This window comes from Alexandromys fortis, unplaced genomic scaffold (assembly GCF_014885135.2).
Source record: "Alexandromys fortis isolate MF-2015 unplaced genomic scaffold, M_Fortis_MF-2015_v1.1 scaffold_6, whole genome shotgun sequence".
NCBI classification, from domain to species: domain Eukaryota; kingdom Metazoa; phylum Chordata; class Mammalia; order Rodentia; family Cricetidae; genus Alexandromys; species Alexandromys fortis.
The window spans coordinates 11,847,629-11,869,906 of NW_026067902.1; the positions used below are offsets into that span (position 1 = coordinate 11,847,629).

The 22,278-nt window shown below is 50.9% G+C and overlaps 1 protein-coding gene across 2 annotated transcripts in view; it reads left to right on the forward strand.

The window, feature by feature from the left end:
- The window catches only part of Kcnip3 (potassium voltage-gated channel interacting protein 3), a 72,871-nt gene extending 51,513 nt beyond the window's left edge, over window positions 1-21,358 (forward strand). For both annotated transcript variants that reach the window (XM_050134407.1, XM_050134408.1), the window contains 7 exons: window positions 11,873-11,997; window positions 12,447-12,516; window positions 12,739-12,809; window positions 17,546-17,653; window positions 18,004-18,108; window positions 18,726-18,788; window positions 19,509-21,358. In XM_050134407.1, coding sequence (XP_049990364.1) covers window positions 11,873-11,997; window positions 12,447-12,516; window positions 12,739-12,809; window positions 17,546-17,653; window positions 18,004-18,108; window positions 18,726-18,788; window positions 19,509-19,556 — 590 coding nt within the window. In that variant the 3' untranslated portion in view covers window positions 19,557-21,358. The remainder of the gene's footprint in view (window positions 1-11,872; window positions 11,998-12,446; window positions 12,517-12,738; window positions 12,810-17,545; window positions 17,654-18,003; window positions 18,109-18,725; window positions 18,789-19,508) is intronic.
- The last annotated feature ends 920 nt before the right edge of the window (window positions 21,359-22,278 follow it).

A 22,278-nucleotide genomic window follows, 5' to 3' on the forward strand; every position in this document is an offset into this window, starting at 1 on the left:
GTTTCAAAATGGAAGGGGAGGGGGGCAATGCCTTCAGAGACCCCACTCAGCTAAGTCTCTAACTTGTGCAAAGGAAAGACCAGAAGTGTTTTCTGCTCCAAAACAAAAACAACAAAGGAAAGCTGCTGCCAATTTAGGGGACCAGGCTCTACCAAGTAGGAAGCTCCATTTGACACTGTCATCCATGTGGTTCTGGATTTAGAGTCAAGAAGGAAACATGAGTAAAGGTTTGTGGAATCTTCCTCCACTGTTAAGTAGAGCTGCTGAGACCAAGGATGTGGCAGGGAGTCGCAGCATGGAGATCCCGAGGAGCCATTGCATGAAGCTGTCAATGTGAAGCCTAGATTGCATTGGGGAGCCTTAAGATGTTAGAGGCACCAGATCTGTGAGGTCTGCTAAGGAGAGATGCAGGCAGGAAGTGAGACGAGCCTGAGAGAGAAGTACGTTGCAGTCAGCAGTCAGAGCCATCGAAGCCTTTTGATGGGATTTGGAGTTTGTCCTGCTGGGTTTTGGTCTTGCTTTGGTCCAGCATTTTCTCCCTTTCCTCCCTTTTGGAATGGTAGTGTATGTCCTGTGCCATTGTATGTTGAAAGTAAATGATCTGCCTTTTGCTTTTACAAGGGGTTACAATTAAGAGACTGCCTTGAGTCTCAGAAGAGACTTTGAACTTTCAAACAGTGTCGGGACTGTGAAAGACTATAGGGACTTGAGAAGTTGGACTGAAATGTATTTTGTATGATGATATGGCCACAAGCATGTGCGGGCCAGGGAGTGGAATGTGGTGGCTTGAGTAAGAACAACCCCTGTAGGCTCATATGTTTGAATACTTGGTCCACACTCAGTGGAAATGTTTTAGAAGGACTAAGGGGCGTGGCCTTGGTGGAGGTGTGTTTCTGGGACAGACTTTGATGTTTCAGAAGCCCATGCCCTTCCCAGTTTTCTCCTTCTGCCCCAGTGTGTAGACTAAGATGTAAGCTCTCGGCTGCCCCTCCCACCAAGTCCTTGCTCCACCATCAGGGACTCTCTCTAATCCTCTGAAACTTTAAGTCCCAAGTTAATGCTTATTTTTATAAGTTGCTTTTGTCACGTGTCTTAACACAACAATAGAAAAGTGACTAAGGCAGGTGTTTTGCCTGCATATATGTCTATGTACTGTGTGCATGTCTGGTTCCCACGGAAATTGGAAAAACACATTGGGTTACCTGTAACTGGAGTTGCAGACAGTTGTGAGCTGCCATGCGGATGCTAGGATTTGAACCTGGGTCCTCTAGAAGAACATCCATAGCTCTTAATGGCTGAGCCTTCTCTCTAGCACCCCCAGTCTCAGGATTTTATTATATCACTAGTGGTGATGCTCTGAGCATCGCGGATGTTCTCCTCCATGGCAGACTGTAAACTGCCAGACTTCTGAGCTCCGAGGGTTGTGTTTCTACATCTAGGTTGCTGGTGTCAATAGCAGAAGTCAGCATCTAAGTAGAGGTGCTCGCTGTGTTGGCATGTTGGAATATTCTGATGTGTCTGCTTCAGAAGTTCCACTCTTTTTTTTATTTTTATTTATTTTTTTATTTTTTTTTTAAATATTTATTTATTTATTATGTATACAATGTTGTGTCTGTGTGTATGCCTGCAGGCCAGAAGAGGGCACCAGACCTCATTACAGATGGTTGTGAGCCACCATGTGGTTGCTGGGAATTGAACTCAGGACCTTTGGAAGAGCAGGCACTGCTCTTAACCTCTGAGCCATCTCTCCAGCCCCTATTTTTTTTATTTTTTATTTATTTATTAAAGATTTCTGTCTCTTCCCCACCGCCGCCTCCCCTTTCCCTCCCCCTCCCCCAATCAAGTCCCCCTCCCTCGTCAGCCCAAAGAGCAATCAGGGTTCCCTGCCCTGTGGGAAGTCCAAGGACCACCCACCTCCATCCAGGTCTAGTAAGGTGAGCATCCACGAAACTCTCTTTTTTTTAATTTATTTATTTATTATGTGTACAACATTCTGCTTCCCACACACCAGAAGAGGGCGCCAGATGGTTGTGAGCCATCATGTGGTTGCTGGGAATTGAACTCAGGACCTCTGGAAAGAGCAGTCAGTGCTCTTAACCTCTGAACCATCTCTCCAGCCCAGAAGTTCCACTCTTAAGGTGATAAACTGAGGCTTCGGAGGGTGAGCAGCTCCGAGGTTGCTGAGTCAGGAAACAGCAGAGCCAGGACCTCTCAGAATGCCACACACGCCTGCACTGAATGGAGCGCTCACTGGGAGAGAGGCAGGCACAGGGACAACTGAGCCATGTGTGTTCCAGTCTCTTCCAGGACAGGCTTCAGGAGCCCACAGTGGAGTCAGATACTTAGATCCGAATCCTGAGTGGGAAACATCCCCTGTCAGGCATTGTGAGGGAGCGTGGCACTGGGTACAGAGCTCACAAACAGGGTCCAGATGAGTTAGCGCACTGATGGTGGAAGCTCTTGGGCCTGGCCCAGCGCTCTCCCCGGGTCCCTCATAGACCCACATCACTGCCATAGGAAGGGAAAGAAACCTCATGGGACTGCTCCTTCCTCATCATGCTCAGGTCAGGTCCCTCTGGTGACTGTGCAGAGGGCAGGCAAGATGCAGGCTCCTTCCTGGTTGTGACATTAAGAGGACATGGCCTGGGCCGGAGCTTAAGGTATGATGTTGCTCTAGGCTGAGGCTCGTTCTCGGGCAAGGATGTTACAGACAGTGGATTCAAGATCATTTAGCGACAGGTTCTCAGGGCAGTGCTATAGTTTGGACTGAGTTTGTCCCCCAAATCCATATTCTACAGGCTTGTTTTCCAACCTGTGGTTCTCCAGGGAAGTTTTGGGACTGTCAAGGAATGAGGCCTGATGGGAGGAAGCTGGGTCACTGGAAGCCTTGTTTCTAATTGTCTGTCTTTTAAACTACGGCTATCCTCACCAGCAACTGCAACTCTGCAGTGAGGCCTCAAGAGCAGCAGCCTGAGGAAGTTCTGTTCCCTCAGGTACCAACTCTTTTAAAATTACTAAGAGAACTTATCTAAAATCTCTGTCCTGCTGAGGAACCCAAGATTCAAGGGTTGAGGTAGAATCCTGCTTCCCAGAGAGGCTGAATAGCAAGCAGCTCACCTAGCTCGCCTCCTCAAGTCTCCTGAGAAGTTCTCATGCTACGCCTCACCCCTCCTTACAAACCCTTCTCCACCTGGCTCTCCCTACTACTTCCTGTCAGCTAGTTGCTGACGCAGCCTCCAGACCACAAGTGAATTTTATTTAATCAAACACATCTTTGCATCATTAAACAAAAGATAGTCCAGAGCATAAACAAAAGTAACACACCTTAAATTAATATTCTACAAGAGAAGCCCATAAAGGGACTGTGTGTGAATGTCATCCCTCAGGAGCTGTTCGCCTTTGGGAGATGGGGTCACTCACTGAACATGGAGCTTGTCTTTTCAGCAAGGCTGGCCAGCCAGTGAGCTCACTGAGATCCTCCTGTCTCAGCCTCCTTAGTACCTGGATCACAAGCAAACCACCACACCCAGCTTTTTTACGGGGCCCTGGGAATTGGGTGCAGGTCCTCATGTTTGCCTGGCAAACCCTTTATTGACTGAGCTACCTCCCAGTCTCCTTGAGAGCTCAAATTCTTTTTCTCTCTTCATATCCCAGCCCCAGTGAGATGGACAGGCTTTGGGGGCCCTGTACTCTTGTTGTGGTGTGCTAGGTGGACATTACTCCAAAACAACAGGGCCTGGAGACCATGGACTAAACCGTCCCAAACCATGATGGAAACAAACCCTTCTTCCTTGTAATCTGTTTACCTTGGGTATTTTGTTACAGTGATGGAAAGCTAACAAACTCAGAGGAAACTCAAGGTCCAGAGTTCCTTTACAGGGGAAAGAGACTACTCAGACTAAGCTGGAAGTCTTGTCCCGTAGCTTCTACTTCCTCCACAGACGTTAATGGGACTCTTCTGTGGAACCACAAGGTCTAGGTCACAGGTCACAGGGGTATCTAGCATTTTGATATTACAACATGATGTTGTGTTAAGAAAAAGTTTCTAAAATTTCAAATATCTCATGTTTTAAGTAAGTTTACAATTTTTCATATTGGACTCCATTCATGGTTATCCTCAAACCCATGGCCCATGGGTTGGTTATACCTAGAGGATACATAACGATGGGGCCTAAGAAACAGCTGAGACCCAGCAGTCTTACCCTGTAAACAGGAGGTCCTAGCAGGCAATTTCAGGCCCAGTTACGGCTGCCAAGAGCCAAGATCTAGGATCCCCCCAGGCCTGGGTCCGAGGACTGTGATTGGAGCCGCTTTCTTCCCTATTCGTAAGAATCCTTATGGGGTTTATCACAAGCCACCAGCTACCCATAGTGTGGGATGATGTAAAGTCACTGGTTTGGGATATTATTGAGGACGTTAGTGGTCCTGGGACATCCCAAAATAAGTGAAGTTCAACTTTGCTTCTAAAGGTCTCGTGTGAGTAAGCCTAGGAGCTGTCCTCTTGATGAACACGGAGCTGTTTTTAAAGAATCCGATTCAACCCTAACTATGCCAAGTGCTCCTAGTGACTGGGGGGGGTGGGGTGGGGGGACATGTCTGTTCACTCTGCCCGTTCTGTCCGTCCCTGGCCAGGCTTGGTGAACACAGAGGTGACTGTGGGGTGTGTGAGTGCGCTGCTGCACCATGCGGGGCCCTGATCCGACAGCACCGAGGAGGAGGGGGAGGACAGAATATTGGGAGGGTCGTGGTCACTGGCACTGGAGCCGGTGAATATGGCGGAACTTCTGGAATCTGTTCCAAAGAAAGAACTTTGGGATACTCAGCCAAATCAAGAGGAGGTTGGGGGGGGGGGGGTTCTGCTCTTGTTTCTGCCTCCCTTCATACTGTGGCAAGATGCAGGAGACCTCTAGGGTGTCAGCAACAAGGAAGCTTTTTTGGGTTCAGCTCTGGAGCAGGCCCAGAAGGCCCCTTCCCCAGGCCCTGTGTAGGTCCTCTTAGTGAATCCGAGATCTAAGTCGCGTTTCCCAAGCCCCTACAGGCGAGTCGTGCACACACGGAGTGCAGGGCAGGACCCCGGTCTGTGCTGTTTATGCGCTGGTAAGAAAACCCAGCTTGACTCTGAGGGTGAGTTGGCTGCAGCATCTGCTACCCTGTTGATCACCAGCATTGATTAGACTGACCTGGCTGGCCAGGCAAGTGTCCCCTTCCTCCCTTACAATGTGACTCTCCTGTGTGCTCTAAGAGGACAAGCTCAGACCAAACAGAGGAGGAGCGATCTTTAGGCACACCAGTAGCTACGTTCATGTCTAGAACCTCTAAACGAGCTTTTCAAAAGAGCCCAGCCTGCAATGTTTCAGACACTGTAGGACTCCTGACTTTTTTAAACATCAAGAAAAGTTTCTTTTGGGAAACTGGTAAAGTAATTTGACCTGAAAACATGAGGACTTGAATTCAGTCCCCTAACCCACGAAGCTATGAGTCCCAGGGCTGGGACAGAGACAGGGAGATCCTTGAGTCTTAGTGGGGCTGCTGGGCAGAGGTAGAGGATTCAGCTGTGCTGGTGCTGTGGTCATCAGTGGGGGCATTGGTGAGCAGTGTGGAGGGACACTGGAGTGCCAATGACACAAAAGCCATTTGGCTCCCTGCTTGTTCTCTTGTCCTTCTGAGTAACCCTACACCCAAGACTCCTCCCCTACCCCAGCCCATTCAGTGGCTAGGGACTGCTTCATTCTTGACATCTCTTGTTATGACCAAACCTTTGGGGAACACTCATCCGAAGCACAGCAATGACCTCCAGCACACCCTGTCTCCAAATCTGACCACATAGAATGTCACTGCTTGGGCGGAGCTCTCAGTCCATACACAGAAAGCAGAAATCGCCATATGTCAACAAGTTACAGCCAACCCAAGAACTAAGACCAGGATAGGGTAGATAACGATGCTGTTGTTCCCTCTGAGAAGGCGACTGGGATATGAGCAGAGGCCCGGTGGGGAATAGGATGCCTGGTAGGTTTTATGGGACAGTATAGCTGAGTGGAGAGAGGAAGGGGAGAGCTATGTCAGAGGTGAAGTCCGAGCTGAGGGTGGGGGATGGGGGATCAGCCTAACTAGAAAATGGTGGTTGGGAAGGAGTCAACCAAGGCATGGGAGTGATGTGTGTGTGTGTGTGTGTGTGTGTGTGTGTGTGTGCGCGCGCGCGCGCATATGCACATGTGTACATGCATGTGTGGGTGTGTGTGCTTGCATACATGTGTGTGCATGCATTCATGTGCGTATGTGTGCGTATATACATTTGCATGGTCAGCCTCAGATGTTATTCCTCGTGCATCAGCCACCTTGTTTTTGAGATAGGGTTTCTTAGCAGACAAGTAGGCTAGACTGACTGGACAGGGAGTCCCAGGAATCCCACTGTCTTCACCTTCCAGCACGGGGATTGCATGCACAAGCCACCTGACTTGTGTTTTTATGTGGGTATTGGGGGCACAGCAATCACTTTACCAACCGACCCATCTTCCCAGACCCCCACCCTGGATTTTTTATTAAGATTGCATTGACTATGCATATATATGACTTTAAGAAGAAATGGTGGGCTGGAGAGATGGCTCAGTGGTTAAGAGCATTGCCTGCTCTTCCAGAGGTCCTGAGTTCAATTCCCAGCAACCACATGGTGGCTCACAACCATCTATAATGAGGTCTGGTGCCCTCTTCTGGCCTGCAGATATACACACAGACAGAATATTGTATACGTAATAAATAAATATTTAAAAAAAAAGAAGAAGAAATGGTGTGTTTGCAGTATTACCCATCTTTGTAGTATTGTGTTACTATCACATGGCCCCATGCAGCATGGTCGTGTATCTGTCTGTAGAGGTCCTCCGAGTTTCCCTTACTAGTTCAGTGGCTTAGTTGTATTGCCTGCATGGGTGTTACCTGTTATTTTTAGTGCATTTTCCAGGTGGCTATTACTGTTGCAGAGAGCTGCTATTGATCTTTCATGAATTCATCTCCTCCTCCCCCTCTTCCCCCTCCCCCTTCTCTTCCGCCTCAACCTCCTCAGTTCTCTTGGCACGGGCTGACAGCTCAGGTTGGCCTTGACTTGCTCTGTAGTCGAGGCTGGCCTTGAGCTCCTGCTCCTCTGGTCTCTGCCTCCCAAGTGCCAGGATCACAAGCGCACACCATCACGTTTGGTTATCAGTAAGATTTTTGTATGATTTTCCCTTCTTCTAATCACCCAGATCTGAATTATCATACACTAAAAAAGTTCAAAAAACCGCTGAGCACAGCTAGTAAACATTGCATCAAGATTTTGCATCTGTTTAACAGAGTGAAAGGCAGCTCCACTTCCCACCTAATGTTGCTGTTACCAGGTTTTGAGACCAAGGTTTCTGTGTTGATCAGGGTGTGGGGATCACTGGTGGCCCTTTGAGACTTGTTTGCTTGACCTTAAAAGGGGCAGGGACACTTTGTCCCCTGTTGGTTTCTCTGGACACAGTCTCACAGACTCTGTCTCCCTGGTTGGCCTTCACAACCCTTCTACCTCAGCCTGCACACTGTCTCCCCCTCCTCACCATGCCCGGCTTTGCCATTAAAAATTTTATTATATCTCTTTCTCTCCCTTCCTTCTCTCTCCCTCCCCCTTCCTCTCCTTCCTATTCCCCTTCCTTTCAAAACCACCTGTGACTTTAGCCCCAGGGAATCTGGGCCCTATTCTAGCCTCTGTGGGCTCCTGCACACACATGGCCCACACAATGCACAGGCACATGGCAGATAGTCCCAGACTGGGTTAATCTTCACACACTAAGTTTTAGGCTTTGTCCACGTACATCTGGGTTTGCTTTTCCTTGGGTCTAGAGCAGTGGTTCTCACCACCCTAATGCTGTGACCCTTTAATACAGTTCCTCATAGTTGTTTCATAGCTACTTCACTATAATTTTGCTACTGTTATGAATTGTAATGTAAATATCTGATATGCAGGATATCTGACCTACAGATTGGGTTCCCAGGAGCCAAACTTAGGTCATCAGGCTGGTCTAGAGCAAATTGTCTTAATCTGAGGCCTGCAGCCCCATACAGGGTGATGTTACTAAATGTGGGGTTGAGAAAAAGCTGTTTAACGTTTTGAGATGGCTTTGTGTTGCTATATATGAATGGACCCTTGTTTGTTTTTAATAGAGAATATTGTTCTTTTATAATAAATAGGCCACACTTCCATGTTTTTACTGATGGGCGACTTTCAGTTTTGCCGCTGGAAACACTAATAAGATCAAGGCTTCCTTAAATAGCCGTGCCCAAGTCTTCCTGTAGACTTTGTGGCATCTCCATTTATCATATGTGATTGTGGCCATAAGTCAGTGCCAAGCAGTGGTCCATTGTGTACACCGTGTTATACTCACTGTAACAGAGCACGAGCTCCTGGGAGAGTCCCACCCTCACCAACATTCAGTGCATCCATCTCATGGGCATCACAGAGGATTTGATGGTTTGCCACTTACGTTGGCTCATTGGCATTTCTTTGAGTGATAGGTTGATGCTGAAGGCAGGTCTTGTGCTGATCATTTGTATGTCTCCTCTCCGAGAAGGTGGAGTTATCAGTTCTATTAGTGTTGGCTTACAGAGTTCGTTACATGTTCTGGACGTGAGTCCTTACCAGATGTATGCACTAGAGATAAGTTCTCCAAGCCGATTACTCCCTACTGGATTTCATCGTGGCTTTATTGGTTTTTCTCTCTATTGATTTGTTTCATTGTCTCTTGACCTCTACTCTTCTTTTTCTCTATCATTATTATCATCTGCTGTTGTTTTGTCGTTGTCATTGTTTGTTTTGAGACAGGGTCTGGAACTGTAGCCTAGTCTGATTTTGAACTGGGGACTATCCTCCTGCCTCAGTCTCCTGAGTGCTGGGATTACAATCATGGGTCACTGTGCCTGGGTGCCTATCTTCTTTCTTCTTCTTCCTCCTCCTTCTTTGTTTTTAAAGATAGGATTTCTCTGTGTAGCAGTCCTAGCTGTTCTAGAACTTACTTTATAGCCCAGGCTGGCTTTGAACTCACAGAGATCCGCCTGCCTCTGCCTCCCAAGTGCTGGGATTAAAGACACGTGCCAGCACGCCTGGCCTGATAGGAGAACTTAAAGGCTATGCCATTCGCTCTGGACACAACTTATCCCACACTTAGCAGATCTTGACAGTCCGGGTCTTCACTATCACTCAGGTCAAACTTCACCTTGTAATTTTTCCTTCTCCAACCTGTGGGCGCATTACAAGTGTACTGTTTCATTTTCAAACACTTAAGATTTTTCTAAACATTTACTTGAATTTTAACTTATTACCACCATGGTCAGATCCGTTTTATGTACCAGCATCTGGTATATCCTGGCAACCGCAGAGTAGGCTTTTGAAAAGAAAGTATATTCTACAATCTCTGTATAGTGTTCTATAAATATTAATTAGATCAAATTGGTTGATAGTGGTTTCTGAATCTTTTATATCCGTGGGTGCCAGTTGCTGAAAAAGAATGTTTATATTTTCAAATGTGGCTGTGCTCTATTCGTTCCTCCCTGGAGTTCTGGTTTTTTTGTTTACTGATTTACTTTGCTTCAGATACTTAACAGCTATGTTTAAGTGACATAGTATATTTTGTATTATTCCATCTTCAGGATGAAGTGATCTTCTCATCATAAAATTTCTCATGTTTTATCCTTCCTCTCCCATCTTAGTCTCACCAGCCTGGGCTTTCATCTCTGAATTCTGTTTCTGGAGAAAGCATGTTACTGGGCATTTTTATAAAAATTTAAAAAGCCTGCCTCTTAAAGAAGGCAAGCCCTTCCTTTCAGCTTCCGGGCTGCTCTGTGCAGCTCACACTGGAGGCTCCTCCTTGGGGTGTACCCTCCACATCTGTCTGCCCGTCCTGCTGTGATAGACAAAGATGGCTCCCCCATCTGTTTAAAAAAAAAGTGAAATAAGCCGGGTGGTGGCTCACGCCTTTAATCCCAGCACTCGGGAGGTAGAGGCATGCAGATCTCTGGGAGTTCGAGGCCAGCCTGGTCTACAAGAGCTAGTTCTGGGACAGGCACCAAAGCTACAGAGAAACCTTGTCTCAAAACAACAACAACAACAACAAAAAAAAGTGAAATACACAAAACTCTCACTGTTGCTGGGAGCTTCCTTGTACAGGTGACCCTATCTGGGGACAGATCCTCATGGGACACCAACCAGAGCGGCATTGCAGGCTCACATGTGACTTGTCAAGGCTTCATTTGATAGGTAGCCAAACTTGACGGTGGTTCTAGGGCTTGGGTATAGATTAGTGGTAGAGCACTCACCCAACCTGCGTAAGGTGCTGCATTCATGTTCAGGATCACAAGACAGTTTAGATTCCAGTGTATCCATATGAAGATGGGAATGGCCAGAGAGAAGGGAAAAGACATGGAGAAGGAGTTCAGGCTTGAGTCCCGGGACCCACTGCCCACATGGGAGGGTTCGCCTTAACCAGGGGCAGGGCACCGCAGCATGGAGCAGGAGGGAAAACATACAGGGACGTTGTCTGGAAAGCACTTTGGGGAATTTCCCCTTGGGTGCAGCCTCTAAATCAGTGGTTCTCAGCCCTTCAGTGGGTGGAACAACCCTTCCACAGGGGTCACCTAAGACCATCAGAAAACAAATATTTACATTATGATTCATAACAGTAGCAAAATTAATTACAGTTATAAAGTATCAACAAAATAATTTTATGGTTGGGGGTCACTGTGTTAAAGGGTCACTGCATTAAGAAGGTTGAGAACCGGTGTTCTCAATGAAGCAGAAGCACAGAAACGTGAGAGACGGGGGAAGAGAACGCCTTCACCTAGGAGCTAGGGAAACATCAGGTGCTTCTGAGGCCAGGCTGCCCCATGTGTGCAGGCTGCCCCATCTGCAGGCTGCCCCATGTGTGCAGGCTGTCCCATGTGTGCAGGCTGCCCTGTGTGTGCAGGCCGCCCCATCTGCAGGCTGCCCCGTGTGTGCAGGCCGCCCCATCTGCAGGCTGCCCCGTGTGTGCAGGCCGCCCCGTGTGTTAAGGCTGCCCCGTGTGTGCAGGCCGCCCCGTGTGTGCAGGCTGCCCCGTGTGTGCAGGCTGCCCCGTGTGTGCAGGCTGCCCCGAGGCCCAGCAGGCGGGTTGTACAGTCTCTGGCCTATGTTGTTGGTAGAGACCTGGTTGTGGTATAAAGGATCTTCTACACCTGTGCCAGCAGAAGATGGAGCATTTTGAGAACATGTCGCCCACAAAGGGGCAGGCGGTTGCAGTTCTCTCGTCCAGAGCTTTTACTTTGTCTTGTGAACAAGATGCATGCCACTCCCAAGAAAATGTATGGGGGGCGGGGATCAGATAATTAGGAAAGATCACCAGAAGTCTCGTTCTACCTCAGGGCAACCCTGACACACATTCTGGTGTGCTGTTTTGTTTGTTTGTTTTAACAGAAATGGAAACAATGACCTTGCTCTTACCCAGCTACATAGCAAGCTTATCAGGCCGGGGTGGACCAAGATGGGTGCCTTCCCATTCCTGATGAGATCAAGGGGGGCTGCATGGAAGAGGCAGTCTAAAGATAGTATCTTGCTGTGAGATCTTTCATGTCTCCCTCCCTCTCCCCTTCCCCATGTGGTTGAGGAAGTGGATATGCTCAGAAATAGAGGAGCTATGTTATGGCGGAACAGAAGCTTAGAACAGCCAAAAGGCACAACTCCGTCACGGCCCCTCCCTCTGTGCCGTGCACAGCCAGCATGGCCGTACAGGGTAGTCACACAAGGAGAGTCCCTCCACCCTCTCCTTCTGCCTGTGTCCTGGTTCCTGCCCACGCCACATGTCTCTCTCCCTGCTGGGTCTGTGTCCTCCTCCAGACAGCAGTGACAGTGAGCTGGAGTTGTCCACGGTGCGCCACCAGCCAGAGGGCTTGGACCAGCTGCAGGCCCTAACCAAGTTCACCAAGAAGGAGCTGCAGTCCCTTTACCGAGGCTTCAAGAATGTGAGTGCCCCTGTGTCCCCAGTCCCCATTAGAGTCGAGAGAGAGAGAGAGAGAGAGAGAGAGAGAGAGAGAGAGAGAGAGAGAGAGAGACTGACTCTATCTCTCCATCTTCTGTCTCCTACCCAGGAAATGGGGTTCTTTTCAGGGCTCATATTTTATGGAAGAGCTATGGGGGGGGTATGGTTCAGAATAGATATTGTGAAGGCTGCCGTGCTCTTCTATGAGGGTCTCCAATGCTGTACCAATTGGGATGGCATCGGCATGAAGGGAACCGCCTCCACAGCCCTGTCTATTGTGCCTTCTGCCTGCCCAGGGCTCAGGGGGCACAACTGTTCCTCAGATAGTGGGCACCTCATCCTCTCAGAAGGTGGAGAGAGGTCAGCCCTGTGGAGTCAGGCATGGAGCCAGGAGTGGCTAAGGCCACTGAGAGGTATGGCTTCTCACTGCAGGAGTGTCCCACGGGCCTGGTGGATGAAGAGACCTTCAAACTCATTTACTCACAGTTCTTTCCTCAGGGAGGTAAGTCCACGGCCAACCTCCTCCCCACTACTCCCAAGCCCTGACTGCACCCCTTCTCTGGGGAGGGGGCCTTATGACCATCCCCACCTTCCTAGCCACCCCTCCTTCATGGAGGGTCTGATGCTGCTTCTGACCTACCAGAGAGGAGCCCTCACTGGGCCTGAGCCCAGGCAGGACTGTGTGAGATCGGAGCAGCTCCAGCCTTGCCCTCTCTCTCTCCAGATGCTACCACCTACGCCCACTTCCTCTTCAATGCCTTCGATGCTGATGGGAATGGGGCCATCCACTTTGAGGTAGGTCCTGCTGACCTGTGTGTCCTGCCCTGAGGTCTCCAGAGTGGTCCCCTCAGAACACAGGGAAATCCTGACAGTTGGCTAGCTTTCTCTTCTGTTCTGTGAGTTTGCATCTAACTCAGCTAGGCAGCCAGGGAAGCTGCCAATACACCCTCAGCTAGCAGTGACCCAACACAAGTCTATATTTTAAAAAGAGATCAAGGATTTTTAAAAATTAATTTATCACGTCTTTGGGGAGGGGCACATGCGGTAGCAAGTGTGTGAGGTTGGCGGACAGTTTGCAGGAGTCAGTTTTCTCTATCATATGGACCCTGGGGATTGAACTCAGGGTGTCAGGCTTGGTAGCAAATACCTTTAACATCCCACCAGCCCTCGTCTTTGTTTCTTTGAGACCAGGTCTCTCTGTATCATCCAGTCTGGCCTCAAACTCATAATCCTCCTCCACTCCCCCCAGAATACCAGGAGTACAGCCATGAGCTGCCATGCCTAGCTCTCAAATGGGGCAAGGTTAGTGGGGTTTCATTGTTCCCTGACCTTATTGCTAAGCAAAAAAGGTCAGAAACACCCAGAGAACATGTTGAGTGGGCTTGAAGCCTTGGGTTGTCATCCCGGCAAGACACCATGAGTGATGGCCAGTATTGCTCAAGAGTGCAGAAGGAGAAGCCAGAACCCCCCACGTCAACCCAGACAGCCTGGGCTCCCCGTGAGCAGCGGTAGCATGGGTTCCTCCCAGGCCTGGTCACATGCAGTCATTTGAGACAGGCCCCATCTGTGGAGCCCAGGTCCCTAAAAATAGCTACAGGAGAAAAAGCTGAAACCTCTTCGGAGAGGACCTCACTGAGAGCTAGCCTGATCGATAAGTGCCCCAGCTTGGCTTCCAAGGCCAAGGGCGGCCAGCAGGAAAGCGGTCTAGCAAGCGCACAGCTCAGAAAGGCCATGGACAGCCAGGCTGGGGTAATAATAACTCGTCAATAATGCCACTGGGTTATTTTTACACAGCACCGGCCACAGAGAGACACTGGACGGGCCTGGGAGCCTGGGTTCAGCTCTGTGACCACAGCCCCCCGCCCTGACCAGAAGGCCCATGGTCCCTGTTACACACACAGGGTTGTTACCACTGCTTTTCATTAACACCTGCAACACCAAAGTCAGTGCACATAGACAACACAGTGAGAACAGGGAGCTAGCAGGGAAGATGTGGCTCCCCAGGCTTCCTCTGTGGCCAGCTCCTGGGGTTCCCGCCCGAGGCCAACAGAGCCTCTTGGAGAAGTAGCGAAAGGAATTCTCTGAGAAGTACCCAGCCACAACCATGTGGGAGATCTTTTCCTACTCATCAATGAGCCCTTCAGTCAGCTTCCCAGGACCCCTCTGTGTGTGTCCATGGACCAGGAAGGTCATGGTGCCTACCCTTTCCTGTAACTGTCACTTACTGTCCCTGTGGAACCTTCCTGGGTGGCACAGAGAGGGATCTTGGGTTAGGTGATGTGTCTGGGAAGCAGGATATGTCAGTGCCCGGGATGGGGCCCCGGCACCTTCTCATCTAGCACCGATATCTTCTCCTCTTCTACATACTTCTCTCTGTGTGAAATGAATCCCTCCGGCTTCAGTCCCCTGAGGAACTTCCTGGTTGTGGCGCTCTACTCTGGGAAGCTTTCTGGAGGAAGGGAGGGGCACATATCTCCACTGCTCCGTCCTCCACGCACCACGGGGCCAGGATCCCCGGAGTCTAGAATGGTCCTCTCAGGTGGGAGGAGGGCGCTCTGGCAGACTCTTAACCAACTCAACACCTCAGAACCTTCGGCGGGGGGGGGGGGGTTATATTAACTTCTCATCCTTGACAAAATGACAACAGCAACAAAAAACAGTAAAACTATCAAACCCCACCCGAACCGAGAGGATGTGACCCCAGGTCCCTCCCGCCTTCCCCCTGCTGTAGATAGTGTTGAACATGATGTGGTCCGTGGCCCCAGGTCCCTCCCGTCTTTCCCCTGCTGGACGGTGTTGAACATGGACGTGGTCCGTGACCCCAGGTCCCTCCCGTCTTTCCCCTGCTGTGGACGGTGTTGAACGTGGATGTGGTCCATGGTCCCAGGTCCCTCCCGCCTTCCCCCTGCTGTGGATGGTGTTGAACATGGATGTACCTTAACAGTCCATGCCACGAAAGCCCTTTCTGATTCAGCGAGTGTGTCTTATCAGGAAAGCACAGAGCTTCCCGAACACGTCAGTAACTATGGGTGCCTCTGGGTAGCCAGCCTGAAAATGGCATTGGACAAGCCGCTCATTTGGAAAGTGAAGCTGTCACGTGTCTAGAGGGTGTGGCCACTTCTTTGTACTGTACCCAACCCCAACCCCATCATGGCTTCCATGTTACTAACCAAGTTGGCCTCCCTAATGTGGTGTGAACTGTCATCCCAGGTTGGCCTGCAGTCCGACAATCACCCTTAGTTCTTACCAGCTTCTTCGTGTTCACCTCTGGCATCTTAGAAACCTGCATGCACCTTTGAGCCTGGAGTTAAGGCTGGTGGTGGACACACTTGAAAATATGCTGCTTGACAAATGGGCTGTCCCTTCCGTGGCCTTGCAGCGACAGTCAGTGCTCTGTTTGAGCGGGCTGTGTGGCTAAAGGCAGGTTTCCAGAAGAGAGGAGGGTGCTAGTGCCCCCTAGTGGTCTACTTGAGAAGCTTGCACCCAAGTAGACACCACACCGTGCCTCATCCTCCCACAGGGAAAGCCTGTGGGGTGGGCGGCGGGGTGGGGCTGGATTGTGGTGGCTTCGGGGATGAGTTTGAATCTTCTTTGGTTGGGTAAACCACACCCACACTTCCCAGCCTAAAAGTATAAGAAATAGCACCTTGCTTCTCCTTTGAGTTTTTTATTCATGACTTCCAAGACCGGTGCACTGACCGGGCAGTCTCCTTATAACATGTTTCCATGACTCTTCTGGGCTGTCCTGTTTAGGTGTGGTGTCTTCAGCCTCCCCGAGCACACAACGTTTCCCATCCCCCTCAACAACTGACTGAAGGATTCAGATTGTAAAGCGACTGAGGGATCCCCAGCTCCCTCGGGCCCCTTGGACCCACTTCCTCTTTCCCCTGGGGCCAAGTCCCCCAGACTGGGGAATCTCTTAACTTCTTCCTGGCTTTGCTCTCTTTCCAAGGGCGCGTCTTCCAGCAGCTTCTTGGAAAGAGTGTGTGGGACGTGACTTTTGAGCCACTGGATATCCGGAAATACCTTTACCCTTCCTCTCTTTCGCCTGCTGCACGAACTAGAACTTCCAGGAAGGTTGTTCCTCAGGCTTCAGTCCCTCAGGGACTGTTCAACAGCCCCACCAGATGATTCTGATCAGGTGTGTGGGGCCTTATTGACAAGGATGATGGATGGATGCATGGACGGATGGATGGATGGATGATTGATATTGATTGGCTTCTCCCAGTTGGCTTTGTGTTTCTCTCTGGAAACCCTCTCTTGGCAGCCAGTTTTTCTGCGTCTCACCAGGACTTGTGTCGTGGGGTTCAACTGTAGCTGATCTCACACACTGTGCCAGTCTCGGGATGGGGGGTGGGGCCCGGGAACTTAGCTTTGTCTTTGGGGGAAATCTTTCCCAATTTCTCTGACTCACTTTGCTGCATTTTTCTCTGGTTCTGCCTGGGTTTTCTGTCCTGGTGATGTCCCCCAGGATATCTCTCTCTCTCTCTCTCTCTCTCTCTCTCTCTCTCTCTCTCTCTCTCTCTCTCTCTATATGTGTGTGTGTGTGTGTGTGTGTGTGTGTGTGTGTCCACTTCTTGGAAGACCCCACTTGCTCCCCCAAACCTTCTTTCATCGTTTTTGATCCCTACCAACTAGCAAGGTCTTTCTGGTCTTGATCTTCGATTGTTCCCCTCTCCTCTTTTATAAAGTGTCCTGTTTTTATTGTAAGGCATACCAGGTTTCTAACCTCTGCAGCTCCTTGTTTTCATCAGGTTTTTTTCCCCTTCTAGAATGTTCTGTTCCTTACAAATTGCTGTTCTGTTTCCCTTGGTCTCTTCTTCTTGTCGTATGGGCTTCCTTGTGGCCAGGAAGTCTAATCTGGGAGTAGGGGCTGAGTCCTTTGAGGCTGTACCCTGTCCCTTTGCAGGCTCCATGGGCAGTTCCCCAGGACAGGTCTTCCTTTCAGAATAGCCAAAGAGGACCCTGTGGTGGGGAGGGGAAGAGGGCTTGCTTCTCGTGCCTTCCAGCTGGAATCCGTATGCAGCTGTGTGGGCAGTCACATCCTGTCATGTCCACTGTCACAGCCCACAGGGGACAGCAGCCTGCCAGTTTGAGCTTGTTAAACTGAAAGTGTCTGAGGACCTTTGACTTATGGATGCTGAGTGGACTAACGTTAGAACTCTCCCCTGGGCTGAAGGAGCCCCTAGACAGCAGAAAGGCGAGAAATAAGCACAGGACACCAAACTAACAGCTGGATCTCTGCTGGACTCAGTATTGATGACTGTGCACACACACACACACACACACACACACACACACTGCCGCGGGGTACACAGGCACAGTTATGCATGTGCTCACACACAGAAGCACAGACAACCTTGCACACGTGCACACACACTCACACGCTGGCCACCTGAATGGACATATCTGCCTCTTGACTATGGAAGACCCTCATTTGAGGGAGTGTGACTTCCAGTGGGAGTCACCTGGTGGGCTAGAAGGGAGCCCCAGTCATGGCTACTGTTCCTCACCCTCCCTCTCCTCTACAGGACTTCGTGGTTGGGCTCTCCATCCTGCTCCGAGGGACGGTCCACGAGAAGCTCAAGTGGGCCTTCAATCTCTATGACATTAACAAGGATGGTTACATCACCAAAGAGGTACTGGGTTGGCAGACGTGCCTGTCCCTACTCTCCTGAGCTCCTGGCTTCCCTTTTCTCCTGATGCCACTAGCTTGGTGATTCTCAGCCCTGCCTAGCGACCTTGCCACACAGTCCCAGGGGTGGGTCTGGTTTGGCCCAAACATTTTTATCTGAAATAGTCACTCTAGCTTCTTGTCTTAGAGACAGGTACATAAAAGTCTATCTCCAGTTTCTCTTAGCAGTCACTGGACAGGAAGGGCCAGACACTCTCTGTAGCTCCCAGGCGCCTCAGACTCACTCACCGCTGCCCAGGTGGTGGCTTGGTGTCCCTGCAATGGAAGCAGCTCATGCAGCCCTCTGTCTTCCAGGAGATGCTGGCCATCATGAAATCCATCTACGACATGATGGGCCGCCACACCTACCCCATCCTGCGGGAGGACGCACCCCTGGAGCATGTGGAGAGGTTCTTCCAGGTATGTGAGCCCTGACCTTCGATGGGGGCGGGGCAACCCTAGTGAGCCTCTAATCCGCACTGAGCCACAGATGGGCTCCCCGCCCCAGCTGATTGCCCGAGTCCTTTGGGAGAATGAATGAAACCCAGGCCCTGTCCCAATGAACTTCATCTGGAAAATGAAGTATTCTGGGCCCCTATGTGTAGAGGCAGCTAGTACCCACACAGGGTCCAGTATTTTAGTGCCTTTTGGGACATATTTGAAGCAAGCTCCCCTCCTCCCACCCTACCTGAATAGTGCTGAAGTTGCCCCCATTCTGGAGGCGCAGAAGGAACCAATGGTTCCATTTTACTTCCGTCATTCGGTGCCTCTAAAGTGCTGGCTTTTGTCCCAAAGTTGAGGGGTTAGATAGGAACAGAGGGAATTCTGGGATGCTAAACTAAGGTGAGCCAGCAAAGAGCCCCCTCAGCAGGCCACCTGAGGAGACCTTAGAGTAAGGTTGGCTGGGAAGGATGGGAAATGAAGGGACCAGTTGAACTGGAAGAAGGCCCCACCCCAACTCCAACAGTGTACTCAGGCTGGAGTAGGGGAAGGCCCTAAGGGAGACAGGCTTACCTTGGGCATGGTTTGGGTTGCAGAAAATGGACAGGAACCAGGATGGAGTGGTGACCATTGACGAGTTTCTGGAGACCTGTCAGAAGGTAGGTGGCATCTGGTTCTGGGCTTGGAGTCCTCTGTGGTCTGTGTGTGTGTGTGCATGTCTTTCTCTCTGTTTCTCTGTATTCCCCTCCCTCCCTCCTCACACACAGGATCCTGTTCCTGCCAGGGCACATGGAGGATGGCATTAGCTGCCCTCAGGCCCCACTTTCCTGGAATCTTCCATCTTTCCTGTGTCCATCACCTTGGTGTCCCCTGAACTTGTCTCTCCCTCGTCTACCCTGTCCTGACTCCCAGACCCTCTCTCAGCAATTCTCATGTCACCTCCAATCAGAGAGCAAGTGTAGGGTCAGCAGAGGGGCGATTAGCCCAGTGTACCCCCCAGACAGAATAACACTAAGGGAAAGGCATCCAGAGCTTTCTTGGCTCTGCTGCTGGCCCTGCTCTCAGAGTCCATGGAGACAGGAAACGCACACCACCGCCTCCTGCCTCTCCATCAACCCTGGTCCCTGACCTGACTTGCAGCTAGGAGATTTTTGTGCAGCAGCCATGACCAGGCCCTGCAGTCCATCCCTAGGGAGGACAGGCTGCACCTTGCCACTTGGGCTCTGGGACCAGCTACTCCCCATTTCTCTGGCCCTCGGTCCCCCACCTGCCCTGCCCAGTGAGACATAGTCCCTGACAGGAATCTGCAGTTAGTCAGGATTGGGGAATACCACTGCCCTGCCCCCAGCTCCTGACCAGCCTTTCCTTTCTTCACACAGGACGAGAACATCATGAACTCCATGCAGCTGTTTGAGAATGTCATCTAGGACACATGGGAGGGGACCCTGGGTGGTCATTGCTTCTTAGCCTGGAGAAGCCTCAATCCTGCCTCAGACAAGCGGCCTCTATGAGAAACATTTTTCTAATATATTTGCAAAAGCTGAGCAGTTTACTCCCAAGACAGACACAGACACAGTCTATCTCTCTCACACTATCTCTCTCTCTCTCTCTCTCTCTCTCTCTCTCTCTCTCTCTCTCTCTCTCTCTCTCTCTCTATCTCACACACACACACACATACACACACTCTCACACACACAGAGTGGTTTCTCTGACTTGGCAGAGGAGGTGGCAGCCAGAAGGTACCCCTAGTTCTTCCAAGGTCAATAAATGGGACCGCCTCTGGGGGTCCCTTCTGTCCTTTCTACCACTTGGGAGACCAGGCTACTCCCTGCCCATGGACCCATGTTCCTAGGAAGCTCCCAGAAACCATACAGGGGCCCAGAGGGAAGAGGTCTGAGCAGGGGAGAAATAATGATAGAAGCTGAGCCTGCAGCTTCATGCTGATGCTCCTCTGGGGTCCTGGATCATGAGGGACCACTGGGCTACGTCCTTGAAGAACAGAGCAGGATTGAGGTTTTTGGAGAAGCTGGGGGAACAATTTGTCCACACTATTGGGTGATGGAACATCAACTGGCCAATGGAGATGTGGTGGGCGGAGCTCTCACAGCGCCCAGCACCAGGCTGGCCTCTCCAAGGTACTCTTTGGTTCTGGTGGGGAGGAGTCACCTGGCTCAGGAACTAATAACCAAGAAGCTGGACTGTAACGGGAAAGGCCTGGTAGAGGTATTCCCCTCCTCTTCCCTGGCCACTTGCCATCCAGTTCCTTGGCACGGCGGATCATTCACAGCTCTGTGGCTGCCCTTGAACAGGCTCATCCCAACCCAACAAAAAGCACAAACACCCTAACAGCTCAGGCCATGCTCACAAGGGGAGGCAGGGGCCCCTGACTTGGGGAGACCTGAGTCTCCTCAGCCCTGACTCAGTGGCGTGAGGAAGATGCTCGGAATCCATCCTGTGTCTCAGAGCCTTGTGGTCTCAGAGCTCTTTCCCAGCCCAGCTCGCCAACATTCTAAAGCACAAACCAAGGACTGTGCTTGCCTGGGCTACCCCCTGGGGATGGGGGGCCATGTCAGCTCTAAGTTGAAGCTAGCCATGAGAGCTGGGGGCCTGTGACCAGGCAACAGGTTGGCAGACCCTCTGGAAGAGAGAGAGAGCTGCTCCTGCCTACCCAGGCCTCCCCCATAAGGGACTAAGTCCCAGGCAGCATGCTCCCCAAAGGAACATTCCCACAGAGTACATTCCATCAACTGCAGCCCAGTCTCTGCTCAGGCCCAGCTCAGAGAGTCCATGGGTGTTCCCCCAGAAGGTCAGCCTCCGGCTAACCTTTCCTAGAGGAAAGGCAGGGTGACCATGGCCCCCATACACAGGTGGATCCCCTTCTCAGGGCTGCACTGACCCCATCTCCATCCTGACTGGGGGCCCCTTTACCCCATATAGAGGCCATCAGCTTTCCCTGGCTCAGGGACCTCCCTCCTCCCCCAGCCTGGCCCCTCCCACTGGGGTTCCTACACCGGTGAGAAGCCTAGGCCAAGGGAGAAAGTTACTACTCAGCTCTAACCCACCCCACCCCTTAGCCTCTGGCTGCACGCCCAACCAGAAGGGGTCTGTCCCCCTTGCAGGGACACAGACTGGCCGCATGTCTGCATGGCAGAAGCGTCTCCCTTGAGTGCAGCCTGGGAGGGGGGTTCCTGTCTCAGGGGCCCACCAATATTCAGTCCTATATATTTTAATAAAATAAACTTGACAAAGGCTATGGGCTCTCTCCAGGTTTATCTGAACTGCCAGTCAGTCCGTCCTTCCCTCGCTGCTGCTGCTAACTACAGCTCCTGCCCGGAGGCTTGATGGTGAGCACTGACAGACAACTTGGAGGAAACATCCAGAACCCCTCTGCCTCCCAGTGTGACATCACTGAGGGGGAAAAGGGCACACACCGTGGGCCCTGGGGACCTTCAAGAGATGCTCCAGTTTTGGTGCCTTGAACGCACAAGACTGTGGAACACAGTGGCTTTCTGCGATGTCATTTATATTTCATCCCCAGATCATTTTTCTTCCCGATTCCAGAAAGTCACTTCTGGACGTCCTTTGGCAAGGGAGGGCAGGTCGTGTGGACAAGAATCAGGAAAGAGATGGCGATGGAGCTTGGATGGTCATAGAGCCCCGAGTTAGATCCCTAACACCACATAAACTGGGCATGATACCGCATGCTTTCAATCCCAGCACTCAAGAGGTAGAGGCAGAAGGATCAACGATCAGCTACGTGGCCAGTTTGAGTCCAGCCTGGGCTACACGAGACGTTGTATATGTGTATTCATGTGTAGCACAACAGAGAGAGGACTCCCTTCTGCCCAGAGGAGGTTGGAGGATCAGGTGGTTATTTGTGACTGAGCAGACAGATGCTCAGAGCAGGGAGGTGATGGGGCCATACAGTACCTAGCAAGGGGCCCACTGGGCAGCAGACTGATGAAGGGGGGTGCTGGGGCAGGTGATGGGGAGGTACAGTACCAGCATGGGGCCCACTGGGCAACAGACTGAAGAGTGGGTGGCAGAACAAGATGAGGACTGTAAGGCAATCCCAGAAGGTCTTGAGCCATCCTTGAGCACACAGAGAAGCTGGTAGCACCCATGACAGTCACTGGGGACAAAGGCTAT